Source organism: Haemorhous mexicanus, chromosome 6 (genome assembly GCF_027477595.1).
Source record: "Haemorhous mexicanus isolate bHaeMex1 chromosome 6, bHaeMex1.pri, whole genome shotgun sequence".
Taxonomy (NCBI): domain Eukaryota; kingdom Metazoa; phylum Chordata; class Aves; order Passeriformes; family Fringillidae; genus Haemorhous; species Haemorhous mexicanus.
This window is the reverse complement of record NC_082346.1, coordinates 41,664,853-41,691,649: the sequence shown is the minus strand read 5'-3', so window position 1 is coordinate 41,691,649 and position 26,797 is coordinate 41,664,853. Positions and strand designations below refer to the sequence as shown.

Sequence of the window (26,797 nt, the reverse complement as noted above, 5' to 3'; positions counted from 1 at the left end):
TTCTGTGCTGGAAGTTATTGCCACCCAAAGTTTATTACTGGCAAGATTACTTATTTCCTCTCACTTTATGGATATTAAATCAAATTAACTCTAAGCTAACAGCCACTTGGATATTTGTTTTTACTTTTGCTATTAAATCTATTGCATATGCATATTCAGTAATTATTTTTCAAGTTAATTTAGACAGCTTCAAATAATGGTCATGAATATTTCCACACCATATTCAAGAATTCCAAAATACCACAAATGTATATTCACAACACTTTCATAAAAACTGACCCGAAATAGGGACTTCATTGTAGGTATATTGCCCTAGTTTCCAAGAGACTGAAAGTTGTGTGATATATACCACAACGTTAGAAGTACTGCTTTCCTCTTTTTCCACACTGTATTTCCTATCATTAGCTTGGTCTTTCAGAGAGCATCTACAGAATGCTAATACAGTTTTCAGGCAGTAAAAATGGTGTGAAATCCCTAACAGGGCTGGACTCAATCTTGCTGAGCTGGTGTTGATTTAAGAAAGTATTAAATTTTGGTAACATTATTAACATGCTGGCATAAAAAAACCCCAACTCATGGAATAGCTGTTGCTACAGAACGATTTAAGGATAAATATTTTTATTATATTTTTGTTCAGAATTATTCTTTGTCTCAATATATACTCTGATAGTAACAAAAATATTCCAGGAGCTCTGGTTCTGATGCTAACTATGGTGTATCTTGCTGCAGTAATGGCACTCTGAGAATAGGGCTTTGATATTTTTTCCAGTCTATTACCATTACGCTCTACAACTCTCCCTTACACTCAACCAGCTCCTTCCTCTAGAAGTTCATACATATATCCCCTGCTTAATTCTTCCATTAGGAAAAAATGAAGTCACTAAATACATCCATGCAAAGTGAGATCTGTTCTCTCAGCTAGCTGTTTTGAAGACTTACTCCTCTGCAATGCCTCCATCTTGATTTTCCAGTCTGTCCTCGGAAGATGTATGCTCCTTCCCCTTTCCATTCCCACAGGTGACACCCATTCCCTTTTCTGTTCAACATATGAAAGTTCTGCACACCCAAATTTCAGATCTGGCTATTTTTCATACCCGCTTCCTACCTTGTGCTCCCTTTTTCACTTGCACTATGCTGGTGTCTGTTCTTTTATGATGTGTGTTTCCCTGGCTTTTCCTGATGTTGCCTCCCCCTCTGTTCTTCTTCATGACAGGGAGTGAAACTAACAGTACCTTCTGACATTGGGTCAGAATGACACAAAATCCAACAGAAGAATAATGAATAAACTGCAGGAACCTGTGGAAACTATGTCCACCAGAAACAATAGTCTTTAATGCCTAAAAGCCTGAAATCAAAACTTTAAATTCTCTAATTTTCTTTAGCCATAACTAGCTGACATAGAGATAGGGATCCAAGGAAGTTTTAAAATATGTTTTCAAGGCTAGCTAACAAAATTTAAAAATAAAAACATTCTGAAAATAAGTTATTTACTTCACACAGTATAATACTTTTCTTCCATCATGTATATCTTCTGATTTAATTCTACTTTTTCTTCTTTTCTCATGAAGCATTGCACAAATTTACTCTTTTTTCTTTACTTTTTATTTGAACAATTTAAAAATCACAAAATGACAACCTTTGTATTATATGTTTCTGTAGACTGTTGTAGCTTCATTTCAACATGCCCTTTGTCTTCAATTTTCAATTCTTTCCATGAGGCTTGTTTAGGTAAAACCTATCAATTAGAAGGTTACCTTTTAAAACAGAATTCTAATATTCCTCAAAGTAGATAACACTTTTATGGTGTACCTTTCTTATGTTCTTTACAATATAATTTTGTGGAGTCACTTACTTATCATAAAGTCAGTACTAAGTAATAATAAAAATGCAAACAGCCATATTTACAAGCTTCACTATACCATGTGTTACACACTGCAGTAATTAAACATTAACTAGCAACCTGAAATTGCAGCAGCATGTGTTCTCCCTTCCTCAAAGAACTTAATGCAGGGGGATAAGTTTTTCCTTGAACACACCGTCTGTTCTTTATTAGGTTCTGCTTGTCCATTAGAACTCTCCCCAAGGCTTTTATGAGAGAGACACACACAGGCTTCCACAAATCCAGTTTGGTTCACATAATTCCAGATTTTAAACCATTTATCCAAATTTGGTAACATTCTTAGAACTGTAAGACAGGAAGCAAAAAAACTGTGAAGTATTAACGATGCTTCCTTTTGGCAAACAGTTTAAGTAGTAAGGAGCCTCTTGCCCTCTCTCTTTAGCATTTAAAGGATTTTATACTTCCTGTACTCATAAAAGGAGAAAAAAAAGGTTATTTTTAAAGGTCATTGTTATTACACTATGCAGCTGTCTTTAAAATTTGGTTTATTCTTCCTTTAAAAACAGAATAAGCATGTTAAATTATTATATCCATATTCATACCACTCTGTTTTGAAGAGAAAAATATGCTTAGGACATCAATAGAAAATTTAAGCAGTAGTGTAGGAAAATAACAATTTCCTTACAAGTATTTCAACCGTATCCATAAAAACGAAACTGTCTGTGTTTTTGACACACCTTTCTTTCCAGGTTTTAATGAGCAATGAACACCTCTACCAAAGAGAACCAGGTACAGAGGGAAAAACACTGGGCAAATATCCAGGAACAAACACAAAACTTCATATTCAAGCCAAACAATCTGCGTTAGCTTTTGTTGGTGGATATAACAACGACACATAGTGCAGATTTTTCTTCTGTGTGAAAATAAAGCAAGCAGTTATGTGAAATTAAATAAAAATTAAAATTATGCCGGTTTTCAATTTTTTTCCTAAGATGTTGATTAGATTTGAGTTTCCCTTCCCCCATCACAGAAAATCTGGGAAGTCTCTTTTCTATCTATGATATTCCCACTATACCATATTCTCAGGAGTTTGTTATTAAGTGGAATGTCAGCCATCTGTTTTTCAGCTAGAGAGTTTATTATCTGCTCCATTTTCCTGAAGACAGTTACTCCTCCCTTTAGTACAAATATTTTGGGGACAGCTACTAGTACTATTAATACTATATGAAGTGTGTGTGATCTATGAGGAAACAATTTTACCAAGCTAACACTTTCTTTCTGAACAAATGATACAATGAATTTATAAAAGCTTTCCCATTAATGTTTTTTAAACATCTTCATGAAAACCTGAAATTATTTTTCATCTACTGGGTACACTATACACACAGTCACTTTTCAATAATAAGAAAGCCCAGCTCCATTACATTAGCAGCTTCCACAAGCATAGAATACAAACTGTCTCCATGCTTGTATGTCTATCCAAAGAACAATTAACAACAAATATAAGCACACGTTCACTTTCAGATATAAACTTAAAAACCTTTCCTTCTGAGAATTCATATAAACTTCATTCACTGGATATATGGCATCATCTGACAAAAATTCATTTTAGCTACCAAAAGAGCAGATTTTTCAAGAACAGCACAGGTGCCTGGTTGAGGTGAATGTGAGACTATCTCCAAACACGGAGAGGGGGTAGTATTGCTCTGAACCAGCTAAAACAATAAGTGGTATTTGAACTGCTGGTTGAAAGGTAGAGGCACTGGTAATCATTATTTCCCCTTGTTTGTTCAGGACCTTCCAACAAAACAAACAACCTTTTTGTGATTGGATTGACATGGTGTTAACAATGCATTTAATGCCCAAATCAGTATGAATACAGGTAAAGCTCCTACTAATACCAGTACCAGGATGTTAAAGCCATCTATTTTCTAAGCAACTCTAAACAGCCACACATAAAAAAAAAAGTCAGATCTTCCCTCCTTTAGCAAATAAAGCCAACATTCACTAGGCCACGTCATATAGCAACCACGGGTACTGTATGAGCCATACAGCCATCTGTTAAACGCTTGCCTACTGTACCTGCAATCCTTTCTGCAATCTTAGCTTCTGTAGCTCTATCTTGCAATTCTAAGTCCAGTTTCATTGTCTTCAGCTCCTTGTCCTTTTCAGCCAGCTTATCTTGAAGCTGAATTGAGCAAATGGACAGTAAGATTCTTATCTGGCTGAAACTGTCAACAAGTAATTCAACCACAATAAAATTGCAAACAACAGTTTCTCACCCCCAAAATACAAACACTAAGCATTAAACCAGGAGTTCATTTTATTATATTTATTTGTTTAAAGAACAAATGTTAAGAATATATTTTTTAATATCTGGGCTATCTTGCTCTGTGAGACAAGTAGCAATGCACATGCCACTGCTTTTATTTGTGATTCTCTTCCTCAGGTATCACCATCTGTAGTCCTTCTTGCTGAGGAAGTTCAGAATTGCATGGAATACAATGTAGGTGGTTGCATTAATAGCCTGTTTCCTACCAAGATACAGATATCACAGTCTGAAAAGACTGGTGTAAATGCATATTTTTTCATGTTCTTCAATCAGATGGAAGATTGGTATTCTTTCACATATCAAGGCCTTTCTTTTAAAGGGTATTCACTAAATCTGCTCTTGGACAGATATCTGAGTTTGAATATTCAATGACACCTCATGGAAAGACTAGAGACAGTTAGATTGTTTAGGCATGTGCAACCACAGCTAACACTAGAAGCAATGCAGTGTCCAAGGAAGATGAAATTTTCTCCCCTTCAATAATGTGCCCTGAGTTATCAGGGCACATTAATTGGATTCTACCCATGAAATCCTGGTCTAGTCTTTGGTGTTCACTGGTTTTCATCCAGGGTGCAAGAATCGATGTCATTGATCGAAAAAGTCAGAGAATAGGTCGGAGGGGTTTTTTTTAATTCCAGAGAAATAGTTGTTAAGCAAATACTAAAAATCCAAAATTACAGGAAGCTAGTGATTGGTGCACTAAAATAAATAACAAAACTAAATCAGGCACAGTTTAAAATGTCTGTTTTGCAAGGCAATTATAAAAAAGCAAATATTGGTATCTTGAATATCTTAATTGTACCTTTTTATTTTTGGCCCTCAGAGTGTCCAATTCTTTTAAAAGGAATGCAGTTTCTGTTCTTCCACCTAAATCTTCAGCATCATTCCATGAGGACATAAACTCAGGGAGCGTCCTGCTATCCTTTCTTACTACACTGCTGCATTTTTGAAGGGGAAAGAAAAAAAAGAAATGAAAAATTATTTAAAAACCAGTTGTTATTCCCCCCCTCTGAAACAAAACGCACAGAAATAAATTATCAAAACTTGTTAACAAACCTGTTAACCACTGTAAATGTATTAAAGAGTCAGAAAATTGGATGCCCTTCTACCACTTCTTAAAGCTATAATTCTGAAAAGAATCTGCAAATCTGGAATAGTAAATAAATATCCTACAGTACTAAAGCAAAAACCAGATGCATATAAATGGGCTATGAAGCCTATAAACAGCAAATGCTTAAGGAAAGCAAATACTAAAAACCATTGCTTAACACAGAGAAAAAAGTAATAAAACATTTGGGGATCAAAGTGATGCTCAGGTCTAAGAAAACCAAATTTTTTGTAGGATGATTCCAGAGGAAGTGATATGAAAATATCCATAAAAAAAAAAATCTAGGAATTTATCACAAAGAAATCTGTAAAATGATGGTATGATTCTAAACATTATAACTGACAACAGGAATTCTATACTGTATGCCACCTGGAGTTTTAAAATAACTTACTAGCCATAGACAATGTAAAATAAGATTCAATGGCTAGAAAAATTCTCTCAAAGTAAGACTCTCATAAAACTTCTTGGGTATCCATTGATACTCACAGATCACCCAGATCTCATTTGTAACATGACAGCAAAATCAGTAAATGAATGATTAGAAAGGAACTAGCAAATATATTTAACATTTGCTTTCTTTAAGCATTTTCTGGTTATACACTTCATAGCTAATAACCAATAAGAAGTAGCCACAGAAATGCTACACCCTCTGAACTGCTTCCACTGTAGACATTACTTTATGTGTAATTCACATCCTAGAAAGATAAAGAAAGCTATCTATTGCTCCAAAGAGTCATTATCTTAGGCATTATCTTAGTTATCTGTACTCAGCCACACTTTTCTCACCTGCTTCCTCTGCATTTATTTTCTCCTCCCTTCTCCTTAAAACTAAAAATGACAAATCTCATTGGCAGTACCAGGACCACCATCTAAAACACAAATCAACACTGACTTAACATTTCCTGGGTTTTTCTATATCAAGAAATGTTAACATATATTCTAATTAAAATCTATTTGGGCAAAGGTAGGTTTTGGCATATAGCTTTAGGATCCTACATATAAATAACATACATGGAGCTGAGATGGTTCAACATGATGACTGCTGTGGGAGGTTAATCTCAGTGTTCCAGACAAGCCTAAATCTCAGTGGGAGTGGCACTGGTGAAAGGTAAAATGAACAATTTTTGGGTGACTCTGTGCTGGGCTGCACCGAAGCACTCTGGATTATATTTGGCATTTAGTGCAGGATGCATTGCCCTTACAGCAAATCTCAGCCACTAATGCAAAAAGGCAAGAAAGAAAATGAAAAAGTGTAAGAATTGGGTTTGGCCCAAACAGTCACCATTAGATCATAATGAAGAAAGAAAAACTGGGTGTAGAATCTGCTGGACAGGTGAGGAATCAGTGTATTTTTCAAAAGTGTGTAATAGGGCTTTGCAGCCTTGATCCCATTTTCAAAAACAACTCTGACACTCAGTTGAAAATTGGTATTCAGACGGCCTAAGTCGCTCAAAACTGATAGCACGTTCCCTAACCAGTTGGCTAGTGGAAGGTATAACTAGCCAGCTAACTATACCTTTGTACATTGTGTCACATATAGAATGAGTGCATATATTTTTTAAGACTGCTATAAAGGGCCATCGCTCAGCGAAAACACTAGTGACAAGAAATGACCAAAATTAATGACACACTAAAATCTTCAGAGTATGTATTAAACTTTTCAGTCACATTACCCAGTCCTCAGATTCCTGTCACAGACTGCTACAGCTTCTCATCTTCACTCTTCCAGCTTCATCTGGACTTCACCTGCTTTATTCCTGCTTCCTACTCACTCATCACATTTCAGGTGCTTGTTGTGTAAAGCCACAGATACTACTAGGTTTTCAAGATTTGTTTGTATTCTGTTCAAATGCATTTTCAAAATTCTCTGTAGAGAATCACAGTCATTGAAATACCCACAATGTGTGATGTAAACCATTGCAATGATCATGTGTTCTCAGAGTGCTAAACAATACAGAGGTGAAATGCTACATTCCACAAGGGGAGAAGGGGAGATAAGGTGAATCTAAGTAAAAAGCTGACTTACTGATTGTCATATGGGAAGCAAATTTCCCTATATTTACTCAAAAAAACATGTGCATATTGTCAATAATTTAAATCTAGAAAAACTGTATAGAGGGATATTTCTTGGGTTTACCTTGATTCTTCAGAACCAGAATTACAGTCAGTTAGGACTCCTCCTCTTTGACTGGCTATTTGCAAATCTGAAAGTTTCGGGGCTTTGGTTTCTGGCTGGATAAAAAATTCTGAGCGTTTTTGAGAATTCCTATAAAACTGAAGTTCAGCACAAAAGTCTTCTTTCTTCTGATCCAAGATGTGTGTTTCTAATAGGGAAGAGAAGCAAACACATTTTCTCATTTGGAGAATGAAGCACAAATTGAGATTTTTAATTTGAAAATGGCTTGTTATAAGAATATAATACAGTAATAGAAAGGAACAAGTGATTTAGTACCCTATTCACAACTTTGTCTGTTCACTAAGGAACGAGACCTGTCACCTACAGCATGGATGGATGTAGGTAGGAATTACAACCCATTTACTGGATTTTTTTCATGGAAACATGAAAAATTCATCATCATTTCCTAATCCCTCCTCCCCTTAAATGACTTCTTAAAATAATGCTGACTGTAGAAAATTATTTGCCTATCGCTTACAAAATTCAGCTCTTCTATAGTGAGATATGATGAATTTCTGCTATAGAGAGGGAAATTTTTAGGTTATAACTAGACTCTTACTTATAGTGAGGTTTCTTTCAAATCCATTTTGGCTACAAAAGAAGTATCATCGAGCTGCAATTAGTAACAATAAATTTAAAGCACCATTATTCACTCCTGGAGAGTGTGAGGTACAGGCTCATACAACTAAAGAACTTGAAGAATGCAAAGCAGAAATTGTGCCAAAGGGAAAAATTATCTGATTAAAATGTTGAGTGTGATAGCTAGTTCTCTTAGCTTGGCTACTAGATATTTTTAGGACATATTTCTGATATCAAGGCATTTAAATGAAAGAAAGATCCACATACCACGAATGCTCTTTCATAAAGTAAGAACAAGTACCTTTTAATTATAGAATTATATTAAAAATGAGAAGGAAGCAGCCTAAAACCACTGGAAATGGAAAAAAGGTGCATATATTTTTCATTCTTTCATTTAGATTAGTAGAGAACAAACATTGGAGCTTTTGCTTATTTAATAAAGTTAGTGTTTCCAAACGTTTTGGATAAAATATAGGGCATATATTATTTGATCCACCTTATAACATCCTCCTCAAAAATAATAAGAAACTGTCTATACAGTTGAAATCAAGTAGAAATAGACCAAAATAAAAATCAATCACTATCATGTTGCCATTGTGCAGGTAAACACAGTTATAAGCACAGCTTCCAAGTAAAAAATACTGAGAACTGTTTATCAAGTGTATTGCAACAGATTCCTCTTTCCTTAAACAAGGAAAGACACAAGATCTCAGGCAACAGCCCAAGGGCCCCAAGAGATGACTTGGGAATTGGCTGGAGTCAGTTTAACTTCTAATATGAAGCTATGTTTGTTACCACCTCCAGGAAAAAGTTATGGGACCCACTGCTCATCTGTATTCTCTGCATCCACTTCAGCACAAAATTATTTGAATCCACTCTAACCATTTCTGTAAACTGTAACCATGGATCTTTACACTAGAAAAACAACAACCAACAGAGTATCAGCATCTCTGTTTCTTTAGCACGTGGGGACCATTACCATAAAATATTTTTCAATAGGTACAATACTACTTTCAGTACTGTGACTGAAATATGTTCCTCATAACATTTCACAGCTAGTGCAGAAAGAACACAAGGCCACAACCACCTGGATTCTTAGAATAAGTGTACACTGTTTCCACTGGCTTGAAATCCTGCAGGTTTTTGAGCAGATTTCCTCTGAAGTGCTGCTACATCTAAAAAGCTGGAAAAAAACCCTAGATTTGATCTCTTACTCCTCCTTATAGTAAGGAGCAAGGATCTCTAAAGAAAGTATGTTCTTTATGTTTAAAAAAAAAAAATCACCAAATATACTCCAAGAACCTGACTCAATTTTAGAGGGACAATACATAAGGGCAAAACTTTGAATCCTTTCCAGTAAGTACTGTCTGAAAACTAACCTAGTCTGAATTTCCGTACTTGCAAAGCATTTTACAGGGAGTTGTGTTTCCCATTTCATTTATTTTATAAAGAACTTCCTGTGAAATATTCTGTTCACTTCTCAGATGCAGTGTCTGTATAAGTGCAGTTGCAAATTATGCTGCAGGGGAGGTGCAATGCTTCACTTGCCATGACAACTTTTCCTCCTCCTCCTCTCTAGGGCATCCACTTATTCTATAAGCCATACATATATGTGAAGTGCTTCAAGCGAAGTGTGTCGCATTCCATGGAAGATTTCAAGCACAATGTATATCTGTTGAAATAACCAGTGACAGTATTGCCAGGAAGCTTTGTTCCTTGTTTAGCACCACGATACTCTACTTTGGCCCTATGAAAGTTGGAGAAGAAAAATCTCACTTCAGAGAGCTAAGAAGTTTAGATGATGTTTCGGGCTGCTTCTCTTCCCTTAGCATGAGAGCAAGTTTTTATTCTTTTCACAGTTCCTGTTTTGTTAATTTGCTCCTTTCATTCCAGGACTTAAGAAGAGACCACAGAAGAGTCACTGAAGTTGGCAGAGACCACTGGAGATCATCTTGCTGGCACCACAATCATTTACAACAGAAGTTGTCCTCAGCAACTTCCAGATCACCTGAGCCCTCTGTTGTGCTTCCAGCAGATCATTATCATCACTGTAGTACCCCATGAGAACCCGGACCTTTGAACGTGAGAGTTCTTCCAGTTCTCTGAAGAAGGCCTCATCTACTTCACTCAACCCTCCTCCATGCCCCTCCCTCTTAGGAGAAGGATCAAGGCAAACACACCTGGGTTCCCACACTCTTGATCATCATGCCTGGAGCCATACAGTCACATGCAACACTTCCCAGGCCACCCCAGCAGTATCACTAATGCCTACAGGGAAGAGCAGCAGGGAGTAAGAGGGTCAGATGAGCACCAGTGGGTTTCTACAACATTCTGAATATGAGATGTAAACAAGAAGGGAGGGAGATTTTGATTTTTGAAACCATCTGACTGCATGATGAGGTAAATATCTGCATTAGCAGTTGCACTTCTGGTAAATCCTTGGGCCATGTCAAGATATGTGTTTTTAACTGTAAATTATTGCAGTTAAAGAAAAAAAGAGAATTTAGAATAGTACTAGAACTGTGTTGGCATTTATTAATGCTAATGCTGCTTTTTTAGACAACATACATTTGCAGGACACCTTTTCATCCAGATCCAATTCCCTCAAGCACATGGGTAAGACTAAGTAGCATCACAGGAAGGCTGTAAGCAGCATTCTTGGAAATATTAGGTGAAACACAGAGGATCTATTTTTTTCTCCACTGGCTTTTTTAGAGAGAAGATGATGGCAGCCTCTTCCACCCAAAACTGAAAGCACTCTGCCCAAGGGCATAAAGGTGAGAGGTTTTTACTCATTTAATACAGCTGTAATTTTTTTTTTTAAATCAGCATGCAAAATTTGTCAGTAGAATGCTTTGGGGAAGACATTTTGAACATTGTCAGATCAATGGACAGGATTCATTTTATTTTTAAACCCACTTTATTCTTCATATAGCCCATGACCCCCACGTCAAATAATTTAGGCTTTGGTACATGGTAGCTCGTCTTGTTGCTAAACCATGTGGCAATTTTAATCAATGCACTTCAGTGCTTTTTTCCTCATGCCTCCTGCAAATCGTACTGTGCACTAATTACCAATGCTGCAGACACACACTGGGGAGTAAGTAGCATTTGCAATAATCAGGCTGCACAGGAAACATCAGAGAAAGGGTAAAACAGCCTTGCAAGCTTTGGAAAAAATTATGTAGATTTCATTAAGTGGTACCACCACTGCTGATTCTGGTTCTTCAGTACGCTAAAGAAAATTTTTTCCATATAAAATGGTGCAAGTTCAGTAGCCCAGATTAATATTTCACTATAGGGAGAAGCTGAACAGCTGATCTTCTGTATGTATTTATCTTGAATGAATAGCTTGTTCACATTGCGGGAAAGAAAAGCAAATGTTAAGAAGAAGGAATATGAAGACACTAGAATTAAATCTGGGAATTGATTGTGAGGGACGTAAGGGGAAGATAATGCTGTCATGGCTTGAAACAGTAAGGGCAGAACAGAATTCAATGTTGTTAAGCTGGGAGTGGTTAAAAAGTCAAGTAAAAACATTAAACATATCATACTGTGCAGGCACCCACTATTCCTCACAGCTTCTTGTGAGAAGCGGAGGATAAGCACTGAGATCAGGGAAAGCACAGCATTAGAGAATCCCACAGCAACAGTGATAAATGCACAGAAGGTACAGATTCAACTGGAAGACTGAAGAGGCAATAGCATCCCTTGTTATACCACTCAGCACATTCAGCAGTTCCATCACCCAGCAGAAGCTGGGTGGACTCCCCCTTCCCCCTGTCTATATTCTTTCAGCACCCTACTAAAATGCACTTATCACCTCAGAGGTTTGCAGGGAATCTCCACAGAATAAGAGTGAGGGAAAACAAACAAAACCCAATGGAACATGCACACAGGCTACAGATCTGGTTGCAGGTAAGTATGGGGACACTAGAAGCTCCAGGTGCACCAAATCAGCTTCATGTGTAATAGTACTTACAGCTTTCTACCTATAGCTCACTAGTATTTGTTTTAAGCTGGTCTGTGGCACATACATAGTATGTTCTCATCTGTCTGCAAAAGACTGCATGAGTAAACAAACCCCTAGCAGGATGGCAGTAAGAGCCATAATAGGAAAAAGCAAAAGCAGAAGGGAAGAGAATGAGCCATATACCCTGGGAGCAGGAGCAAAGATGACTGCAAATTCAGTAGCTATGACACTGTGACACTGTCAGATTAAGTACATTTGAAAAAATGTAGAACAAAACATTGTGCTGTATTTGATGTAGTCAACCTCAATTAACAAAAGCCTCCAGAATTCCTCCTGTTAATAATAGAATCATAGAATGTTTTAGGTTGGAAGAGACCCTAAAGATCATCTAGTTGCAATTTTGCTGCCGTAAGCAGGGAGGCCATCCATGAGATCATGTTGCCCAGGGCCCCATGCAGCCTGGCCTTGAAAACTTCCTAGGACAGGGCATTCATAAATTCTCTAGACAACCTGTTTCAGTGCCTCACCACTGTGTGGGTAAAGAATGTCTCCAAATATCTTACCAAAATCTCTCCTGTTTTAATTTGACACTGTTCCCCCTTGTCCTGTCACTATCTACCTGTGTGAAAAGTTGCTCTCCCTCTTTTTTTATAAGTCCCGTTCAAATACTGGAAAGTCCCAGTGAAGTCTTCCCAGACTCCTCTCTTCTCAAGGCTGAAAAACCCCAGCTCTCTCAGCCTGTCTGTCCTCACAGGACTTGTTCTCCAGCCTTCTGATCATCTTCCTGGCCAAGTCTGGATTTGCTGCAACCGGCCCACACTTCTGTGCTGGGGTTCCCAGACTGGATGCAGTAATTCACTTGGAGTCTCACAGGGGCAGAGTGGAAAGGTGTAATAATTTTCCTCAGCTTGCTGGCCAGACTTCTTTTGATGCAGTCCAGGATGCTGTTGGCTGTCTGGGCTGCAATCACATATTTTTTCTTCTCATTCTAAACAAAAACACAACTTGAGTGTCTGTGAGGTTTTTTTTGTTTGTATAATATCAAACATTTTGAATTTCAAACAAGACGGAATATTCACTATCCAACAAAACTATCTATGCAAAGAGCCACCCTGGCCCTATACAAAACTAACCTCTTTCCACTGGAATAATAGGACACACTTCCTATGGTTTAAAAGAACTTGATCTTGCCCAAATCACAAATCCCACATCTACAACACTTGCTGCAATAACTCTGCATGTAAAAGCATTACTTTAGAACATCTTCATTTCCACTTGACTAACTACTATTCTTTATTATTGGCTTTCAAATTATCTAATGTTTTTTCTACAATAATAAGACTAAAAATGTAGCCTGATGGCCACTAAATTTTCAAGCTATGCAAACGAAATTAGTACTGTGGCTGAACATTCCTTCTTGAGCTGAAAATGATGAGTCAACCATTTTGTCAAAAGACAAACATTCATTCACTAAGCTATTTAACTACTGGAACTTCTACCAAACAGAATGACTGTGAAAGACTTAGACTGTTCAACAGTTTGCCCTTTACTGAATGATTAAAAGGCATAAATCCTGAAAATGAGTAGGAACTGAAATTCAAGGCTTTTGTAGGCATAAATATGCAAAGAAAGAAAATGAGTCTGGTGGAAAAAATCTGATCCTATTGTCTAGCATTAATGATAAGAGTTGGTTTAAGTCTTATGCATTTTCAGAATGGCTGTATTTTCCTTTTTCATTCATATTTGAACTAATACAGATGCAAATACATGATTTACATGCATATGTCAAAGGTGCTCATTACTTTTGACTCATTTCCTTACTGGGCTATCTTTCCCATGACCTACAAAAAATTTTTCAGAGTTAATTCTAAGAAAAGTTGCTGTACCTAATTTTCAAGAAAGTAATTCCTGTTTCAGGAAAACAATTACAAAAGGTCAGTAATAAAAGGTCCATAATACATGCTTTCTCCAAAACAGACAATATGAAAAAGTTTTATTGTCTTTGGACTTACTACAGATTTACTTATGTTAGAAATTATTTAGGCCTCTTCAGTGCAGTGCAGTATACTGAGACCAAGTAATCTGCAACTAAGAGCAAATGGCTGTCCCTTCATGACAGCCATTTCCCTTCCCTTTTCCTGATATTTAAAGAAAACTGAGCAAACTTCAAGTTATTTAGTACTAAAGATTATTCAGTAATCAGATTATTATTTATCTCACTAAATCACTTCTGTAGCATGGAAGAATGGCAGTCACAGGAACCTGATAGCAAGCAAAGACTGAGCTCAGAGTTGATTTGTAATACAAAGCTAATTCCTTTTATTTCTCTGTGCTCTGCCCAGCCAAAGTACCATGTATTACCTGCCAAACCCTTGGCTGTAGCAAAGAGGAAATAACAACATAGATGCATTGTACATTCAGTGCCCCAACAGTACACGACCATGGGCTCTGCAGAGAGCATCATGAGTCAGCTCAAAAGGATAGGAACCATCCAGTTATATTTAAGTAACTCTTACTCATAAAGGTCCTGGATTTGTATCTGAGATAGGATATCTCCACTCACTTTAAGATACACAAGACAGATGTTCATTGAAACAAGCCTTGGAAAGAACATTTTTATAGAAACTTTTACAGATCTTTTTAAGGACATGCATAAGTGTTATGATAGTCATTTTAAAGCCATTGAGACTAAGGCACAGAGTGATGAAGTAACTGCACTGAGGTCATTGAGCAAGCTATGTGTCCTGGTTTCAGCCAGGACAGGCTTTATTCTTGCAGTAGACAGGAGGGTGCATGGCCAGCACACAGAAGTTACTCTATACCAACTCACACCATTGCCAAGGGCAGGAGAAAGGAACTCTCTTCCAGGGAGAAGGGGTTCCTTCTGGGCATGAAAACGTGGCAGAGGGAGCTGTCCGGTATTGCCTGTTTTAGGGGGAAGGGATGGTTGGGGGACCAGGGGTGTGGTTTCTGTGTGAATCGTTTCTTTTCTTATTCCCCCTATCATTAGTATTGTTGCTGTTACTGCTCAGTTTCTTATCTCATTGCTGTACCCAGTAAATTGCTCTTATCTCAACCCCTGATCTTTGCTTTTCCTGCCTCAAATTGGAGGGCGGAGAGGGAGTGGCACATGGTTTTAATGGAAGAATTAATTGGAGAATGCCATTCCTAAACCAAGACAGCTGTAATTGTGGCCCAGTGTGAGGCATGAAGGGTAGAGATTCAACAGATCTGCCCAGAACAGGTTAGAAACAATTCTGATCCAAGTATTTGTTGTATTAGGTCCAGAGGCAATGGTCACAATGTTGCTTGGGCCGTTCAAATAGGTATTATATTATTATAAATAACCATGAATGTATTCCCATATATGCTCCTCATGATGACCTTTTTCAGAGCAGAGAGAGGGATCAGGTTTCCTTTGTTGCTGTACTGTGGGATATCAGCTTATGACATGATAACATCAAGGACAATGAAGGTAATTTGGGATGTGTATTCAGCATTTCTCTCCTATCCTTACTCAGGTACTACCTCTGGGGGTCCATTAACAATTATACCCAGCTGTGGCAAGAATAGAGGGATGACTTTCCCCAGCTTTTCACTCCCTTTTCCTCCTTCAGACCTGTTAAAACAGCTTTTGAGAATTTTTAATTCCAGATGGATGTAAGGAAAGCATATTCTTGTTGCTAAGTCGGCCACTTCTCCTCAGTGCAGTCTACACCATATTTAGAGAGATTTCTATTTACAGAGATTTCAAGGGAGGTCATTCAGAGATCTGCCCTGAGGGTGGATGGTCATGAGTGGCATAGGATATGGGAAAGAATGGGCCAGTTTTTGAGAAAATTCTCTGCTCCAATGGTTTGGCAGTTCACCCCTGAACCAATACAAGACCCTGTTTAAAGTGACAGAATGCTGCACTGCAAGGAAAATGCTGTGGCAGCTCCAGAGAGGAGCAATTTATTGCAGTGTGCTGGGCCCTGGCTACTCTTTACTGGACACAGTTCAATACTAGAGAACTCCCTCCAGGGGAGGAGTAGGAAAGCAGACCTACAGGCACCATGGCCTCTCAAATTGCAGCTGAACCAGGGGAGCAACCTGTGCCAGTAGCAGTTGTCCCTAGACAGAAGAAGAAATCCAAGACCAATTCACTTTGCTTAGTGAGGAATTAAAGAGGAAACAGGGCCCACAGAAGAGCAGGAAGAGGCAGGGCCAGCAATAACCACCTGATCCCTACTACCTCAGGAGAGGGTTTTTTGAGGACCCAAAAGAGCATCAGTGGGCTTTTGGGGTAGGTGCTGTGGAGACAGAAGAAATTAGACAGCTGAATACCTTTCCTGGTGTCTCAGAAGATTTTGTTCTTTGAGTGTCAGCAGTCCTAAGTTGGTTTGAATAAGAAACCCCAATTGCCCAGGGATTTTGGAAATCCTCACTAACAGGCAAAAATTTTGGATTATCAGGTGGAAAATGTCTGAGTTCCAGCAATGACAGGGTTAATTTTTGAGGTAGCCAGGAGGGGACATGGCCAGGACACAGGCATTATTCTATACCACCTCACCTCATGAGGACTCTTTTCTGGGAAGACGGGGTGCCTTCTGGTCCAGAAAATGTGTTGGAGGGAGCCATCCAGTACTGACCATTACTGGGGGGAAAGGGTGGTCTGTTATTGAGTGTGCTGTGGTGTGTGTTTTTCTCCTGAATTGTTTCTTTCCCTAGACCCTCTGTCATTAGTATTTTTGCTGTTACTGTTTGTTTTATCTCATTGCTGCTCCCATTAATTTGCTCTTCTCTGAACCTGTGATCTTTACCTTTTGTGGCTCCAGCTGGAGGAGTGGGGAGAAGCTGAATAGGGTTTTAGTGGGAGTGCTGAACTGGAGAATACCATTCCTAAACCATGACACCATAACAGCAGGAAAAACTGCAGAAGTCGAAGGCGCTGGATCCACACTGCATCTTGGAGCCTGTGCTACCTCACTGCTGGCCCTCTCTGCTCTTTTCTCCTACTCAGAGATGTCAAGTTCTACCCTTTTCTCTCAGAGATGTTTTAGAAACTAATATATACTGTACTTCAAGAAAAAAATAGCACTTTTACTTATGAATGGCTAACTAATATTTACAGAATAAAAAAAATTAATATTAGTTGGAAGTAAATAAAATAGTATCCTTTGACACTACTTTCTTATGATAATTTTAATTCACATGACAGGTTTGGTTACAGTATTTGTATACTGGAAGACAGTTGTGCTATGTACAATATAAACAAACTTCCTGTAATTTCAATATTAGGCAGAATAAAGGAAATGGCCTTTTAAAATTATATTAAGTATCATTCCAATGCAAAGAACTTCCAAACAATTAAAACTGCTTTAGAAGTCAGTCAGGTGAACACAACAGTGCAATTCAGATATTGATCAAATATGCAATTCAAAAATTGATCTCTGGCTACAGCTAAGCATTTAAGCTGTCCAAAAAACTGAACAATGAGAACAACATAATCTTATTCCAACTTTGTTGCAAAAGTTATCTGGAAATGCAGTAAGAATAACCAAAGCTATATTATGCATTAATGTTTTTGCTTGCTGTATATTCCATAACACATAAATACACAAAAAAGAAGAGGCTTGAAAATATTTTGTCTGCTAAAATACTGACAAAACTCAGAAGTTTAATGGTTCAGAGGTTTCTTTATTCCTTAAAGAGAACAGTGAATTCTGTTTTAGCAACATAAGTTGGGGAACATCTGTGTTATTTTGAATGCTTCTACATTCACCTGTACTTGTGTGGAACCCTGGCAACACTCTTCATAAAGAAATAAATTGAGAAAGAGCTTAAGAACAGTTGGCAGTTATTCTGGCAAAGGCAATTTTTACAATTCTCCAAGGATTCTGATTATTTTAGTCATGATGTTCCTTCGCCCGACTCTCTCACTAAGTCTTTTGTCCTCCTCTTCTGCATCTAAACAGCAATTGTGTACAAACTGTTGAATATTTAAAATGGAAAAATGCTACTCAGTCTTTAAAATACATGACAAATCATTATATTGGTATTCACTGCAGTTAATCGTGATGCATTTATTAATGTGTAAATATCAGACATTTCCTTTGGCATTCCACTCTCCGTTTGCAATTCATTAACATGTTGTTATTTTAAAATATTAGTCTCTGAGAAGACACCAGATTTTCATTGGACTGGTCTCACAGTTGAAAAAGCATTTTTATATTCTGAATGCATCAAAACAGCAGAATCACTAGGCAGACAGTAAGTGGGATTCACTGAAACACAATGTTAGTTCTAATGGATGGATGATTGTGTTTGGTCTTCAGAAACTTTGAAGTATAGGTAAGTCTTGATCACACAAATTAATAAATCCTAAAGCTGGAGTTAACAATAACCATTACACCCAAATTCTGCAGCTTAGCCCAGCCAATTTTTCAAAAGGTCAGGTTGTGAACTGGAGAAGATCAGGGAGGTCCACCGCATAGCTTTGTTGCCAGGCATCTCTCGTCTGGATTGTTGCAGGCATTTATTAGTATTCGTCAGCAGACTCAACAAAGCAAACAAGAAATTCAAGCACGAATAATAAAATGAAATGCTGCTATATAACCCTTTGTCATTCAGCAAATATAGGACTTTTTAGCTACATTGTTCCTAAACCTGGGTTACTACTTTAATTTTTCTCCACAGTGCTGACTGAATGAGTATGCATGTGTGTTAAATGCAGAGCTCCCTTAACAACTGCAGGACTGCCATTTAATCTGTTGGTAGATGGACCATTTCCTGTGGGAACTCCAGCTATGATTTCCAGATCCACCAAATAAATCTCAGATTAAGATTCCAAATGAAACCTGCCTTTGGCAGATAAAAAATGTCAAGATGGATATAAACAGTAAAATTATAAATTATCTAGGTGTTGCACGATGACTTGATGTGCGTTTTTTGTTTACACTTTCCCTGATATCACAACTATACAAGGCATTCATCAAATGTCACACTTTCATAATACTGGAGGCATCATTAAAACTGTTTGGCTAAGGACCTTGAAGTGTTTAAGCAGTAGCTCAAAAGTATATTTGTGCAAAGTAGAAGAATAAATTTACATATCAGCAGCAGCTCATAAGGGATGGGTAAATATTCTGTTTATCTCTCATTGTAATTCAGGTTAGTTTAAATACAGGGTTTCAGGATATCATTACAGCCTATATGGAGTCATTACATAATTTCCAAACATAGTGTCTGCTGGAGTTTTACTAAGCATGCTGTGTTTATGTTTTCTAAACCAACTAAAAACAAAATAAACCCTCCCACCCCATTTGTTCTTTGCTATTGTCATATCAGACAATTGCTTTTCACATACAACCCCCTTCCATTATCTAAATCTTAATGATCCAGAACTCCCTTTTATCTAGGCAGGGTCATGTTTCCCCGTGCCCATTAATTATAGTGAAAATTCTCTTATCCAAATGTACTCAACCTCCCCTACCACACACAAACAATTAAAGCTTTGCTGAATTAAGAGTTCTAAACAAAATCCCAGGAAACTACAGCTTTAGAAGTAAAGGAAAATATTGCAATTTTAAATGTCTGACATAAAAGAAAGATCATTCTGCATGAAGTAGCTGTAGGACACCTTGCTCGCACACCCTTTACTCCAGTAGTGTTCTACTAAAGATGCAGGTGAACTCACAAATAAGAGTTGGCAACCCACTCCCTGAAGAACCTTTTCATAATAATTTTTAAATATTGTTGCTCTGAACTTAAGCCTCATTCCACCTGTTATAAAAATAGAAGTAATGAAGGATTCTAAAGAAGAAAATAACGAAATTCCTCCTGCACTTGTGCAAGGTCTTCTAAAGCTCCTTCTGAAGCAGTACTTAAAAATTACTGTGGTAATAAGTGCTGTTCTCTCTGAAGTACATTTCAAGACGTTCTGAAGTTAGCTGCACTCATACTTTACACACTTAAGATTCAAAGTGCAATACTTCAAGGTGTGCATTCTCCCCATCCTTAGTGCTTGCAGCCCTCAGTGCAGATAAGGCCCTACACGTTTTGAGCGTACTATTAAGGGTTCAACAAAACCATATTCACATCAGTGTAGTGATCCAGGGCAAGTACTCGATATCTAGTTGAGCTTCTGATGAGGAGTCTTTCTGTATGTAGTCTTGCTAAAAATGTGCTGTATTCTACCACTCAAAATGTACAAGGAAAGAAATTGAATGGAAAAAGAATAGATGAGAATTTATATGCATGAAGGGATGATTATATTTACAGGAAAGGCCAAGCAGTATTGGATGATTTTTCAGTTATCATGAACTCGCTCTTATCTTCTAAGTTATGTCACACTATTCCTTCTTCTTCCACGGAAGAGGTTTTCTTCATCTTCCATGCTTAGTGTTGCTCAACAGTTACCAGAGACTTTTCCTAGGTTTTACTCATGAAAGTTCATCCTCTCAGCTTCTTTTCAGCCTTTTACATCATTCAGAGAAACCTGCAACTACTCTTGGCACTTTGCAAGGGGATCTGAGAGCACACAGTGAGCTTGATGCTGAAAGCACAGCACACATTGAAGATGCTGATCAGCTGAGCCGCATGGGTGTAGAGGATGCTGCCTCTCTGCATATCACGTAGATTTTTCTGCATACAAACCACCCTTGCAATATTCTGGTCTTCTTTCTTTTCCAAGTAAACAGCACTTTGTTGCTAAAAAATGGTAGGAGAGGGAGAACAGGCTCACAGTATCTCCTGTCGAGGCATGTAAAAGAAGAAATAGACCTCACTCTGACAAGTATGCTTCATTTTGCTTCTGTTAGCAAAAGCCTTGAAAGAGGGGCTCTAGATTTACTTTAGAGTGTTTACAGCTGTAGTGGGTACATTCTGGAGAAATGGGCAGCAGCACCTTTACCATTAGCTGCATTTTAACCCAACTAGAGCATTTACAATGCCATATTACCCTTGAGGCTTTCTTTACCCATTCATCTTTGTGTGCGCCAAACTCACACAATAGACATTCCAGACAAAAAAGTCCTTGTAATTAATATTGCAAAAACAAATCTGCAAAAAAGTACATTAGAACTATTACACAACTAGAAGAGTTTTTTACTTCTAATAAGACAGTCAAAGTTACACAAAAAGATGATTTGTTTTACTTAACCTTAGCATGTGACTACATTTCCTCAATTACCATGAATGTAAAACACCCCAAAAACCCACAGCTCACCAACAGATAAAATATCTCTGTCACAAATTTCCCTGCCCAAGCTGGTTCTGCAGTTCTGTTCCAATCTACATTATCACAGCTCTTTAAAGCTAGTCTCCCTTAAACTAGCTTCCAGACACACAATTTTGAAGTATATTTACAAGCTGCAAGCATTCTTTTGAAGATACATGGAAAGTGCCTACATGGATCATAACTAAAGTTGCCATCAAATTCTGAGAAGTGAAATTGGTTCACTGACTTACACTTCAATATATACTTCAATTAATGGCTTAGCAATATATAAATATTTATTTCTATGCTTGAAAAACATAAAAACCAACTTCTAAGAAAGCAAACAACTTTGCCATCTAAAAATCAATCTATTAACTTGTCTTAGGAATTTAAAAATAAAAATTATACAATTATTTTAATTCTGGAGTCAGCAAAACTCTAATTTTATTGTCAAAATAGACCAAACAACACTTAAAATTCTAAGACTTCTCCTAATTTCTGCCCTATCCTTAAAGCATGGATGCTCATAAATGTGAAATAAGCCAAAACATTACAATAGTTAAAGACTGTATAATACAGGAGTATAGCTGCACCTAATTAAACATGGTACATGAGCCCAATAAGACACAAATTTAACTCCAGCATTTGCACACTCACCACTTTCCAATCCTGGTAATGCTTCTGAAAAAATGCCATATCAAGTCCTAAACATATATATATAAGAGAAACCACCCAGTTTCAGGTTCCCTCTTGTGTTTTCACAATATTAATGTTTGCATAGTTCCCATCATGCATGGAAACCCTACTGAAGTAACAACTCTTAACCCAATGAAATGTGCTTCCCCACACCCACCATCACTGCAATGCAAAGATATGCACCTATTTGCCAATACAAGTTTAATTTCATAATTGAATACTGTTCTAGACTGTCTAGCTTGGATCCTGAATATTTTTCATTTCTAAGGAGCTCAGTCCTCACTGGTCTGCTGCCAATGTTCCTGGTACATTCTCTCAAGTATCCTTAGAGGGAAATGAAAAAAGGCATTAACCCTCCATTAAAAACAAGAGAAAGAGTACATTTAAACTAGATACAAACACAAAATAACAAGCTTTGCACACAAACTGTTCTTTAATTCCTCCTAATAGTAGAGAACAGTGACAAAGTCTTCAATTCACACAGGCAACTATACTCCAAACAACTCGGAAAGTTTAAAAGAAAATCTCACCTTTCAAACACTTCAGATACATTCCTCTTAAACACTGCCTTCCTTTCAAGTATTTTATTTTATAACATTGATTAACAGGTTACACATTATCCCACATAACTGCCATAAACCTACCACTTTGTATCTGTTTTTTCTATTTTTTAAAATTCTCATTGCTTGACTGCATTTTCATCTAGTCAGATAAATTTAATCTTGTATTTGCTTTACCATCCTTATTTGTTGACAAATAATGTAATCTCCAATATTTCAGTATGCTACTAAAAATTTTAAATTTTAAAAATTATAGGGTTGTTCTAAACCCAGCTTTTCAACTTCCAAGTTATGAGAAAGGAAAATCTAAATGCAGTACAGTACCAACTGCACAAAGGAAAGATATGAAGGTGACAGAGCAAGCAGGACACAGAATAGTGCACTCCTCAGCGGACACATTTAGACAGAAAAGGAGAAGTTGCTGTGCTAAGTAATACAATGAGAAAATGCACTAGAAAATCTACCAAGCTCACATATTGAATAGGATGTTGCTGAAATTGACCTATTACCTTTATGATAAGTGAATATAATTTAGCTGTTAATACCCAAAATAAATTCTAGGGGAAAAAACCCTTCTCATCCACAGCAGTATGATGACAGATTTACCCATAATCCCTTTTTCTACCTTTCCCAGGAGCAAAAGCACAAAGAATTACATGACTTATTAATGATTATGCTAAAGAAAAGTGTATAAATTTTACTTTTATTTATATAACAACTTCTGTTGGATACATGAAGTGTTAGCTTGGAAGAAGCAGCTGTTTAAACAGCACAAAATACTTAGTGCATCAGAAAAATAATACACATGAAACTCAGTAACTACTCAGTTTCAAAAACATCTCTGAGCAGTAGCAGAACATAATTTCTTGCAATTAGACAGAAAATATTTCACAGAGAATCAGTTTCATTTGCCTACTTTGGAAAACTTAACCTTTTGAACCATTCTTAGGGTATGCTGACCCCTAAAGGTCTAAAAATACTAAACCTGATTAAGCCATTACATGGGTAAATTGTCAGAATTCTCCACTAACTTACACCACCATGAATATTTTTGTTTACAGAGTATATGATTTGAAAACTTCTGAATTTCACTCAGTAACAGCTCAAAATTCCATAAATTAAAAGGGGTTTATAAGTAGTTTATTTTACATAATAATATAGATAGAAATTCCTTTACATATGAAAGAAAAGTATCACCTACAAAATGAAGCATTTCTTCTTTCTTCTAAACAGACTGTCCATGAGAAACTTGGCATTTATTATCTTTTGAGAGAGAATATATAGTATAAAACTCAAAAAAAGGAAATGTACAAGAAGCTATGAGGCTTGGATATAGAGGGAAATTTTGATGTTAACACACCTATTCCATTTTGGATTTTTTAACCTACACATAGTCACTTACTAGTAAAAATCCACCCTAAAGTGAGGATCTCTTTTTTATGTCTTTCCCTTCCTCCTACATGTCACAATCTAGTCACAAGCTACTTCTGAAAATTCTCTTCTACAAAGTCAGTCAGTCAGTCATGTAATGTACTCTCAAATTCAGTGGGGTTTTTTCCCCCCCAGTTTTCTGTCAGGAAACATAGAAGAATGTATCTGAGAACAATTATGTCTGGTCAACCAACTAAAAATACAAAAAGATACTTGCATCCTGATGTAGATGAAAACTCCATTAACTGGGGAAGCTCCAAGCTAACCAAGGTCACCTTTATCTCCAAGCCTTACCTTACTGTCCACATTCAGTTGAGCTACTAATGAGAAGCTCATTAATATTAGTAGATGGCTTAATCATACCCAAGCCAGGTGTGAAGAAAATTACTTTAAGACAGATTTTCAGATTTATTGCTAACAATTAAAAAAAAAGTTTGGAAAGTAAAGTGCAATGTACAGACTAAGAATTTAAACAAGTCTTCTGAAAGTTATACAAAAATATTTTCAATAATCCAGAAAATAAAGGTGAAGCTTTATATTCATGTAGCTGCTCTCCTGTTACTCCAAGTTCTTTTAAGAAGCAGTATGTGGTTGCGTGTTTTTTTTTTTCTTTTCTTCCAAAGTCAATCCTATATCAGCAAGAACAAACACACTCCAGTCACTGCCTAGCACTGGTATAACACCTAAGGTTCCTTATTAATATCTTAAAAGTCCCTACCTTTTGACCAGTTCTCCATTTGTTCCTCTGAACTTGTTTGATCTGGCACTGAGTCCATTTTTTGCTTGAAGGTTTCAGAGCTAAAATAAAACAAACTCTAGATAAATAAACTTGAAACAATATAATACACCTATACTTTGCCTTCATTTGACAGAAAATTTACAAAACAAATTATTTTAAATATTTATAGCAGCACAATGAAGTCTGCATACTTTAACAGCCAGAGAAAAATTATATTTCTCAGTAAAATATTTTTTCTTCACTCATCTAATTTTTATAATTGTTTGGTTCAGCTTTCTGTTGCATGTGATGTCTTTGTTGAAATATTTATTAGTTTGGTTTTTTCTTCTAGAGTCTGGTCTTGGAAGTACACATTACTGAGCACAGCCCAAATCACACCAAGCAGTCGTGCTACAGACAACAAGACTGCTCACTTTGGCAGTTATTACAGACAGTGGCATGTGCTTCACTTCACAGCATTCCTTCTCTACTTTTAATTTCCCAGATAAAATACAGGTACAATGGTCTATGACCACTCCAACTCTGAAGTTCTTTCTGAACAGCTAAATAATGCATTCCAATATCTGCATGCATATTGCTTCAGACTATAGTTAATTACACAGTTGCAATATTTCATATAATCAAAGATCTTCAAGAAGTAACCTCCAATAAGACTTACAGTAAAATGTTATGTCTACCAGGCAACATTTTTGGTGTTAAAATATATACTCTCCTATGTGTTAAAAATTCAATTATAGTCTGTATCGCAAGGAAGTCTAAATAAGTTTGTAATCTTGGTAACATGGTAAGCTTACCACAAATTGTATTACTTACTCAAGCACCTTTTTAAAAAATATTGTACATAGAAAAATTTTTATCCTTCACTATGCATTGTGTTTATTTTGTATGTTTTCCCTGCTAATTTTTTTTTTTTAAAGATACATGTGCCTTGAAGATGCAGTGACTAGATTATGAAAACAGACAGTTGTCATTGTGCTCAAAAATGTTAGAGATAAAATTAAAAAATTAATTTATATAATTAATTTATATAATTAATTAATTGATATAATATTTTACAATTCAAGCAAATTACACCAAGACACATACCCTAAATAATAAAGCAGCAGGAGAAATTATTTTGCCATACAACACCAAAAAAGCAAATTATTTCATTTTTATATTTAAATTTGAAAAAAAAAAAAAATTGTACAAACACTTAAGATTAAACACCAACACATACCAAACATTCAAGAAATACATATTTAGCTCATATTTGTTGTTGACTATAAATCTGCACGATAAAAAAATGCATAGGTTTTGCTGTGCCTAAGTCTTAACAAAAAATAAAAAGTTCACCTCATATCGCAGAACACTGAGTCTCTTAAAAGAATCCCTCAAATGAAGCTGTACGCTTCTTCTTCAATTCTGTGTAACTGTGTTGATTTGAAGTTGGCAATCTTTTCCTAAGTTCCTCATTTACTTTTGGATTAGCTGAAAATATAGAGGGTTATTAATATCAAGAAATAGGTTTCTGTCAATGAAGCCATTTCCCTACATATTGCACAAAAAGGTTCATAATAATTGCAGTATTTTAATAAGATATTCATATAGCAAGACATGAAGAAAATATGGTATTTAATAACCTCTGGAGTATTTTAAAACATGTCTTAGGGCCTTAATGTGTCTAGTAATATACTATTTAAAACCATAATTTTATCCCTCCACAATATACAGTCATTCTTCCTCGCCATTTACCCAGCTAATGAATGCCAGCAATTAGTAAAATGTAATCCCATTGCACAATCATTTTAATGCTTTTAGCACTCAGAAAAGTAAACACCAAATTAATACTGCTCAAGCCATATCAGATCCTAGCTGGAAGCAAGCAATTATAGTTCAGCTCCTCAGGTGTAATTAAATGATTGGAATGATTTAGTTCCATAAATGCAAGTTAATTCATAAGCAAGCAACAAATATACTGGGAGTAATTACAAGAAACATTGACAGTCTAAGCAGGGCATGTGCCTTTCTGTACCTGATATAGGAAAATGCTGCCCTCTCCCGGAAATAATAGACTATGGCACAGGAAAAATTTATGACTGAAGTCAAGAGGCTCATTTTACAGACCTTGTCTTCATAGGTGAAATAGGTTCACTTAACTAATAGGAATTTTCTGGTTTAAACA

The 26,797-nt window shown here is 36.6% G+C and overlaps 1 protein-coding gene across 6 annotated transcripts in view; it reads right to left on the bottom strand.

Annotated features, from left to right (window-relative positions):
• MIPOL1 (mirror-image polydactyly 1) overlaps positions 1-26,797 on the bottom strand; it is a 188,750-nt gene that overhangs the window by 130,711 nt on the left and 31,242 nt on the right. For all 6 annotated transcript variants that reach the window (XM_059849928.1, XM_059849929.1, XM_059849932.1 and 3 more), the window contains 5 exons: positions 25,969-26,103; positions 24,613-24,692; positions 7,418-7,604; positions 4,975-5,110; positions 3,923-4,028 (listed from right to left, as the gene is read on the bottom strand). In XM_059849928.1, coding sequence (XP_059705911.1) covers positions 3,923-4,028; positions 4,975-5,110; positions 7,418-7,604; positions 24,613-24,692; positions 25,969-25,973 — 514 coding nt within the window. In that variant the 5' untranslated portion in view covers positions 25,974-26,103. The remainder of the gene's footprint in view (positions 1-3,922; positions 4,029-4,974; positions 5,111-7,417; positions 7,605-24,612; positions 24,693-25,968; positions 26,104-26,797) is intronic.